At 37.8% G+C, this 9624-nt stretch overlaps 1 protein-coding gene across 1 annotated transcript in view; it reads right to left on the bottom strand.

Moving 5' to 3' along the window:
• Positions 1-648: 648 nt before the first annotated feature.
• Positions 649-9624, bottom strand: part of SLC24A2 (solute carrier family 24 member 2) — a 243780-nt gene continuing 234804 nt past the window's right edge. The window contains exons 9-10 of the mRNA XM_090275816.1: positions 3486-3652; positions 649-1345 (exon numbers count right to left, since the gene is read on the bottom strand). Coding sequence (XP_090131942.1) covers positions 1096-1345; positions 3486-3652 — 417 coding nt within the window. The 3' untranslated portion in view covers positions 649-1095. The remainder of the gene's footprint in view (positions 1346-3485; positions 3653-9624) is intronic.

Here is a 9624-nt window from a genome sequence, read left to right as displayed (position 1 = left end):
CTTAGCATCAAAATACATCTAAATGACAATCACAGCTAAACCTGCTTTCCTTCTTTTGATGATAATGGGACATGCATTGGAACAGTTTACATAGTCTCGCTGTCCTAGTAGAGTGCTAATTTGGTTAACAATCATAGTTTCTACTTGCATGCTGGGGCAATAAATATATTCATAAAAACCCAAATAAACCCAATCCTGGTTACCTTCCCTTTGCCCCCAAACCAGTACTGACCCAGTATGGATTTTACCTCTGTCTATCACAAGTAACCCTGTGGGGTTTAGAGAGTGTGCCCCAGGGGTCAGGGTGGGCAGAGATGGAAATGTTTGGCGTGTGGAAATGTTTTGGAGGGCTCAACTCAGGGTCCCTACAGACCCTCTCCATCTAGCCTTCACTCCCGAAACCTACTTCCCAAAAACATCCACCTTACCAGGCAGGATCCCAGTAAGTCCAAGGTAGGCTGAAGGTCATAGCAATGATTACATTAGTTTACCTCTTGCATTTAAGAGATATAAAGCTCAGACAGAAGGTTGATGCCCCTCTTCAAATGGGTATTATAAATATACTAGAGCGATCCCTGAAAAGATGCATTTGTATTTATATATATATATATATATATATATATATAATTTTATATATATAATGTTTCTTTCTTTGCATTTGTATACAGGTCTGTACTACTCTATAGGCATGGAAGGAGAGGTATAGTACAGGAACAGGCAGGGGGTGTTCATGTGCATCTATTTATAATATGTATATTTTATATGTATGTACACAGCCTGTCATTGTTTGCATCATTACGACGAATGTACCTCCGACCAGCGAGGAGTACCTGTCGGGTGAGTGGAGAGAAGCCTCAGATATTGCATAAACTTTAACTACATTCTGGTCTTGGCTCTTGCATGAAGCCATTTCAGCGGGCCAGGGTGGCCCCAGCCTGTGAAATGAGTGGGTCCACTGTGAGCCCACCCCTCCTTGCATCCGCTAAGGAGGGGTACTCCACATGCCTGGCACTGTGTGCCAGCTGCCTCTTCTCCAGACCTCTAAGAGCCTAGAACCCAGAACCAGGAGGGACCATCCAGATATGGCTTTTGGTGCTAGACAGAGATCGGGCAGGTAAGAATTTTGTCTTCCAGGAGGACGCTGACCACAAGGAACACGAAGTAGAGGCCGAACATGGTGAAGCCCAGCACTTTGTTCATCCGCCATTTGCAGAGGGCGATGGAGAGGATGACGAAGAGCAGCATGATGAAGAGGAGGACGATGGCGCAGAAGAGGCCATTGCTGCTGACGGCCACAGGCTGCAACTTGTGAATCATGGTGTACAGGAGCCAGGGCAGCGGGAGCCTGTGAGGGAGAGAACAGGGTTGGCAGGGGAGCAGGCCGGCGTGTTGAAGGAGGCCTATGATGAAAGGCGAGCTCGCAATCTAGAACCGGAAAAGGGTGGTCTTGTTATGCCCACTAGGCCTCGGGCACGTCTGGCCCAGGAAATCACATAAGGAAGTCAGACACACTCATAATAGCAGAAAATTGGAAAAAAAAAAGATCTTACTAAAGGGTAATGGTTAAACTGAAAAGCAACAGGATGGAATATTTTAAAGCCATAAAATGTTACTTATGAGAGCTATGAAGAAGCTTAGAAAAATGGTTGATTTACTAATTTATTAATAAATGCCTACTCCATGCCAGGCATACATGTGTTTAAAATGAAAAAATAAAAGTTACCTTCAAGAGGATAAAACTGAATATTCCCTAAGAAACTGTGAAACATTTGGAAGAAAACATACAAAAGCTAAGTGTTGTTCTTGGGTAGTAGAATTAAGGGTGATTTTTCTTTAAACTCTCATTTGTTACAAAATACACAATTTAAGAACAATGAGCAAAAGGCATCTCACAATTTTCTAGAATATTTACTTTTCAAAAACATGACAAATATGACTTAGAACATTTGTAATTTTTCTCAATTTTTAGGATTTCCTCTTTTATACTGTAGAACATTTTGGTTTCCTTTTTAAAGAGAGTGACTAAGAAAACTAAATGTGTAGGCAGTAGAATTGAGACACACTATATATTAGGGGCACTCTTCCTTTAAAACATACACCTTTCAAGATGTCTATCCATCTATCCATTCTATAAACATCTGTTGAGCTACTAGCACACATTAGGCAATATATTAGGTTTTGGTGAGTTCTTGCTTTCGGGGAGTTTAGTCTAACTGGCGGACTGATATACATGACCATGACAAGAGTACAGTATGCAGAAAGTATATAGGAGCAAAAGCTCCCAGGTCAGGCCCGAGAGAATCAGAGAAGCCCTCACTTTAGTTGACATCAGAAGGAGAAGTTGGAGTTTTGCAGGGAGGTAGGGCTCTTGAGTGACAGGGCCAGCAAAGAAAGGAGGTATGGTAGGAGACGGTACTTTTGGAACTTAAAGGTGGTTCAGACAGTGGAAACTCAAAGCAAGATTTTATGCAGACGGTGCTATAGTTCAGAGCATAGACTCTGTTCAAATCCCAGTGATCTCTTTCACTAGTTGTATGAGCTTTGTGCCCTTCAGTTTCCTTACCTGAAAAACAGGGGTGATAATATACCTCATGGATCTCTGTGTGGTTTAAATGGGTAAAAATGTAAGTACAATGCACATGGCCAGACACTGAATGAAAAAAATATCATATATTAGGTAATGGAAGGGTAAAAGAGAGAACAATATTTAAGAAGTTCAATGAGAGAGTAGATCCATTTTAGTGAGTTTTGAAATTCAAGTGCCAAGAGCCCAGTTCTTCTGGGAATATAGGAGAACATCTCATGTTTTACTTTCTCAGGTTATTTATCATACGAATTTTACTTATGACAAGTTAAATGAAATAGAAGTAACAGTACCCTTCTCCAATCTGATCCACTTTAGAGATTATTCACCCTGAGAACTCCAGTTTGGTTAACTGTAAAAACAGATCTCAGTCTTACGACTTTCAAAAAACCTAGAATATCTTCACCAGCACAGATAAACAAATGATAATGTAAACCTACTAGCATTATCCAAGGAAGGAGATGAGATATTATGCTGGGCCTATGTTTGTTCCAATGGGCTTTACAATCAAAATCTCACCTGAGACTGGTAGGGTCTTTATTTAGAATTAGAATATGAAGAAATATATAGTGAATATACCAGATCATCTCAGTCACACCTGAATATTGAATAATTATAACGTGTAGCCAATGCAATTATATTAATTAAATTCTCTTAAAGTATTTCCTACAACATCCACTCTGTATGCAGGAATGTGTTTCTGCCTGTTCAGGGATAACTTACTCTTCATTAAAGTTCTCCAAAAATGAAAAATGGAGTTGGTGAAACTGAATGGTACTCCCAGTCTTTACTTTCTATTGATATTGGTTAGTTTGGGGCTCAGAGATCCTGGTCATGTCTTCCCAGCTTCAAAGACAGTGATGAAGGTGGTGTGTACCTTTACAGAACTATCTCTACTTACCCTACAGTGATGTCAAAAATGTTGCTTCCAACAGAGCTGGATACAGCCATGTCCCCAAGCCCCTTCCGGGCCACTATGACACTGGTGATAAGATCAGGGATGGAGGTCCCAGCAGCCAAGATAGTCAGACCCATAATCGCCTCACTAATGCCAATTGTCTCTCCAACCTAAAAGTGATGACAGGGACAAACATATGAGTGTCTATAGTCACAAAACCATCAAAACCACTAACATCTCAACACAGCTCTTTTAATAATTTCCTACTCTGGGCTGTTATGAGGGATGAAATGAGCCATAATCATTGTCATAGAGTTGATGGCACTCAGACACAAGAGACTGGGAATGTTCACATAAGGGTGAAACAAATAATCTCCAAAAAGATCTATAGGGGGTTAGAGGGCAGCCTCTATATGATGTTCACTAAGAGTGGTCAGGGGAAGCAGAAAATTAGTTATAAAAACCAACTGGGCCTGGGCTGGGTAGCTCAGTTGTTAGAATGTTGTCCTGATACACCAAGGTTGCAGGTTTGATCCTCGATCATGGCATCCATAAATAAGTGGAACAACAAATCAAGTTTCTCTGCCCACCCCCACCCTCTCTCTCTCTCAAATCAGTAATTTAAAAAAAAAAACCCAAGTGGTCAGAGGCTTCAGGAGCCAGTGCCTGACAATGGCACCAAATGCTGGGGTCGATGCTCTTGGATTTCCCATCGAAGGTTAACGAGTTACACACAGAATCCCCATTTTTCCTGAATATATCCTAGTGTCTGCAACCTACTCTTAAAAACTTAAGACTACCACTTCCATAGGAGGCTTGATTTGGGGTGATTTCATTTTGGTAATACAGAACTGTAAATCAGCAAGGCAGCAGCGAGGAAACCATCATTTAGGCAATTAGAAGACCTTGGTCCAAGGTCTGGCTCTGACATTTATTAAGTACTTGACCTATTGCTAATGAACGCATTGTGCAATGTATTTGAGCCTCACTTTTTTATCCATAAGTGACATTAATCATATCTAACTTCAAGGTGGTTCTGAGAATTAAGTGATAATTTGTGGAAAAGCCTTCAGTAAATGAATGGTACATATTATTGAAAAGCAAGGGGGGATTATATTTTCTTTTAGTCTTTTCTTTTTAACACTGATGAATTGTTATCATGCACAGTTGGTCTAGCCTCAGATGAAAGCTCCTCTATTCTCTGGAGCAACTTGTCTTCTTGGGACTTTGAAAAACTTTATATAGTTTCTGGGGTTGGTGAACTGAAAACCTTTAAGATAATGCTTTCAATTTGGTTTCCAAGAGCCTACCTGATGACACCCAGCATTTCTGAAAAAAATTTAAAGGGCAGAAGTAGCATGTAAGGATAAAGATTTTCAGGGAATAGAATAAACTCATTTCTAAATTCCTTAAAAAAAAAGTGATAGCTTAGTTTTCACTAGCTTAAAAGCATAGTTGGGAGCTATTTTTATTCTGATGGCCATGCCTGTTCTAGAGCCTAGTGAGTTAGCTTAACCTTTCCTCATGGTGCACAGATTCATGGCTCCCCATTAGAAAGGAAGTCCTGTGCAAGCAGGATTGTTGCCTTGTTCACTGTGGTCTTCCTGTTACTCAGAACATAGCCTGGTATATAGTAGGCTTTCAATACCTATTTGCTGAATAAAGAAATCAATTTGCATATGTAGATGATTTTACTAGCATGTTTTTCACTGATTCTCCTAGAAAAACCTAAATAAAAGTTTTCCACAGGAGTGCCCTATTTGAGCAAAATGTTCTCCTTGATGACTTCTCTTTTTATTAGATTTGGAGTGAAACATTTTCAAAGACTGTAAGGAAGCTGACTAAATGGTTGTCACCCTCAGTAAATTCCAATCTATTTAATACAGTCTTAATAATTTAAATTCTTAGAGGGAGTTCTAAAGCTGTGACTATTTGAAAAACCATCTATACTTGGAGTTTGAATGCTTGTAAAGCAAACAGCACATCAGACATAAAGTACATGTTCAGTAAGTACGAGGTCTGATAACTCAGACATCATTCCTTTCCCTCTGTCACTTAGTGCGCAGCCACTGGACTCTGGCAGCAGAGACAGAGCTGGTTTACTGGGGTCAGTCCACAATGTAGAGAATCACATGAATGATGAAGAATTTTCATTGTACGCCAAACCCCTGATGAATCTGTGTGGCTCTAAAACACTTTCAGTGAAGGAGAACTACTACATAAGCTCATTTTGAGTATATTTCACTGGAGGTGACTCTGTGAATCAGTGGCAAGACAGCACCCATGATCACTTCGGGGAGAGTCAGATAAGGTTAGAGTTAGAAAGGACATCAGTAGTCTCTTGGTGGGGGAGGGTTTCCACTCAGAATCTAAACCCAGTGCTGTTCCTAATATTCTGTGGTGCAGTTCCCTGCCTTGGTTTAGGGAGGATTTGCAAAAATCTCATATTGACTAAATGAGACACAGAGTCCTATGTGACTTTTAGAATTAACTTCTCATACTAGATGCAGTGTAGATTTTAACCACAGGTTTTCATCAGCCATGAAATGTACTAGGATAAAGGCTCATGAAGCAAAATTATATAAAAATAACAAAAACAAAGGGAAAATATGCATAAAGCATTGTATGTAAAGGGCACTTATTTTTTGACCAAAGAGTAGCCAAATAATTGTATCAGATAGTACTTATTATTGCTAAAACTGGGTACCAAAATGGTTGAACATTAAATGATGTACTTATTATCTTTACAGCTTTTATAGTTCAAAAGCACAAACAAGATAGAATTAGAGCTAGACTTCTTAGAACAGAATCTGCTATTTTGATCGGCTTTGTGGATGTTTGAAAGGGAAAACATTTCTATGGGAGGAAAGAAAGAGATACTTCTTATCCATTATTGGAAAGCAAGGCTTCTCTTCATATTTCTGGGCCTTTCTGTAATTATTATTGTTCTAGGCATTTTATTTATGTTTTTCTACAGAGAATATAAATGAAACAAGATTGTAGCATTAAGATAATTATTAAAAAGAAAAGGATGGAAGCCTGTTCAATAATGCTTTCTAGGATGGCTAAAGAGAAGTAGCTATAAAACAACATATTCCAGCAAGAGAAATAAAACCACCTTTTATTATCAGTACATGAAAGACTAAAAATGATTATTAGGAGGAGCCATTACATGTTATAAGTAAAAAAATCATTTCAGCCTGGAAATCTGAAGACTGAGAAATAGCCCACCTCTGCAATAATTTTTGCCAGGTATTGGTAGCAAATGTCTCTCAATGAATGTGGAAAATAATGACCTTGGGGCAAAGAGAACTTCAGAGAACCAGTGATTTAGAGGAAGTATCCAAGAAGAGGAATCTGAAGTCAAATATCATTAAAATAACTATGATAGTAATAATATAAAATATCTTGTGGGAATAACTCTGGGTGTATCAGCCAACATTTGCAGTGAATTTTGTTAGTGTTTCCTTTTTTATTCCCAAGAAGAAACTCCCTACCCCTTAGCAGTCTCTCCCCATTTTCCTCTCCTTCCCCAAACCAAGGCAACCATTAAACTACTTTCTGTCTTTATAGATTTGCCAGTTTTTTTACAGTTCATATGAATGGGATCATACAACACGTGATCTTTGCTGACTGGCTTTTTTTTTTACTTAGCCTAACATTTAGAGGTTCATTCACATTGTAGCATGTGTCAATATTTTTTTTCTTTATTACTCTGGAATAATATTCCATTATAGAGATAGCCCACATTTTAATTATCCATTCATCAGTTTATGGACTTTTGGGTTGTTTTCATTTTTGGGGGGGCGTTTATTTTATTATGAATAATGCTGCTATGAATATATATGTACAAATATTCATGTATATGTTCTCAGTTCTCTTGGGGATAAATCAAGAGTGGAATTACTAGGTCATACGGTAACTTGATGCTTAACATTTTGTGGAACTGCCAAACTGTTTTCCAAGGTGACTGCACTATCTTACATTCTTACCAGCAATCTAAAAGGACCCTTTTTAACACTTATTTTTGGCTGTCTTTTTGATTGTATCTATTTCAGTGAATGTGAAGTGGTATCTCATGGTTTTGATTTGCATTTCTCTAATGAATAATGTTGAGCACCTTTTCTTGGGTTTATTACCATTTGCATATTGTCTTTGGTAAAATATCTAATCAAACCTTTCATCCATTTTAGAAATTAGGATGCTTGTAGATGCCTTCTTATTACTGAGCTTTAAGAGATTTTTATATATCCTGAATACAGTGCTTTATCAGATATACGTATATATATATATAATTTGCAAATATTTTCTCTGTCTGTGGTTTGTTTTCTTACTTTTAAATATTTTTTGAAGAGCAAAGTTTTAATTTTGATGAAGTATAATAAAAAATTTTTTTATAGATCATGTTTTGGTGTTATAGCATAGAACTCTTTGCCTAACCCATGGTTATACAACTTTTCTATGATTTCTTCTAGATGTTTGATACATTTAGAACTGCGATACCCTTTGAGTCATGTTTTGAGTACAGTGTGAGGCAGAGGTTCTAATCTAAATTCATTCATTTTGGCATATGGAAATCCAGTTATTCCAGCACCATTTGTTGAAGTCTTTCTATGTATGTCTTCGGTGTACATTTTCTTATTTTAAATTGTTATATTTTACTTAAATTAAGGAGCATGATAATTTTAAAGCTATATAAAACAAAGGATGCAAGTGGGCAGTTTGTAATTTAGGTATTTTATAATTGAGATTAAAAGCATGAGTTTTTGAGTTTCAAAGTCCTGGATTAGAATCTCAGTTCTCTATTTACTACTTATATGATCCTGGGCAATTTTCTTATTAGCTCTAAGCTTAACTCTTTTATCTATAAACTGTGAATAATAACAGTACCCTTTTCACAGGGTTTGACCTATGTACAAATTGGCCAGGGTTATCATCAAGATTGTAAGGACAAATAGATGTGAATTGCCTGGCACATAGTATACAATCAATAATGGTACCACTATTATCTCTTAGAACATAAAACCTTTGCATCTCATTCTTTCATTCATATGTTACAACAAACAATTCCTGAGAGTTTATTCTTCTGATAGGCATTATGACTGGTATTGAGTTAAAAATGGTAAAAGTGAAATACATCATAATTTTTATAAACTAAGGCTCAAGGAAGAGACCATTCTGCTCTTAGGTCTCTTCCTAAGACCCAACAGAACTGCCTTATGACCCAGCAATTCCACTTCTGCATATATATCCAAAGAAACCCAAAATACTAATTTGAAAGAATATATGCACCCCAATGTTTATTGCAGCATTATTTACAATAGCCAAGATATGGAAGCACCCCAAGTGTCCATTGATAGACTAGTAGATAAATAAGCTGTGGTACATAAATACAATGGAATATTATTCAGCCATAAAAAGAATGATATCTTACTATTTATGACAACATGGGTAGACTTAGAGAAGTGAAGTAAGTTAGAGAAAGACAAAAAACATAAAATTTCACTTACACATGGGATCTGAAGAACAATATAAAGTAACAAAACAAAAATAGGCTCATAAATAAGAAGAACAGACTGATGACTGGCAGAGGGGAGTGGCGGTTGGGGGACTGGGTGAAAAAGGTGAAGGGATTAATAAGAACAAATTGGTAGCTACAAAGTGGTCACAGGGATGTAAAGTATAGCATTGGGAATTTAGTCAAAAGTATTGTAATAACTATGTATGGTGCCAGGTGGGGACTGGAACTATCAGGGGAAACACTTTGTAAAGTATATGATTGTCTAACTGTTACTGGGGAGACTTAAGTCAGGGGGCTTCCCCTCCTCAGTTCTTGCTAACCACTATGCTTTACACTTGAAATTAACATAAAATAGTATTGAATGTAATTTGTAATTGGAAAAAAAAAAACAAAGGAAGGCTGTTTAGAAGGTGAGTAGCTGCCCAGGAGAAAAGTGCCGCTGAGTCAGGCAAAACCTCAACTATCCTCCCAGGCCTGAGCTGGCCTGGTTTCAGGCTGCAGAGGGCACAAAGCAGTCAGGTTTGCCTGCTTTCCTTCACTGCCTGACTGGAACTATGCAGGTTTGACTCCAGGCCAGGAGACAAAGGAGTTAAGTGGAGTAAATTCCTTTAGTCCTGAAAT

The sequence above is a fragment of the Furipterus horrens genome, unplaced genomic scaffold (genome assembly GCF_987537825.1).
Source record: "Furipterus horrens unplaced genomic scaffold, mFurHor1.1.pri manual_scaffold_4, whole genome shotgun sequence".
Taxonomy (NCBI): Eukaryota; Metazoa; Chordata; class Mammalia; order Chiroptera; family Furipteridae; genus Furipterus; species Furipterus horrens.
This window is presented reverse-complemented; position numbering and strand designations above follow the sequence as displayed.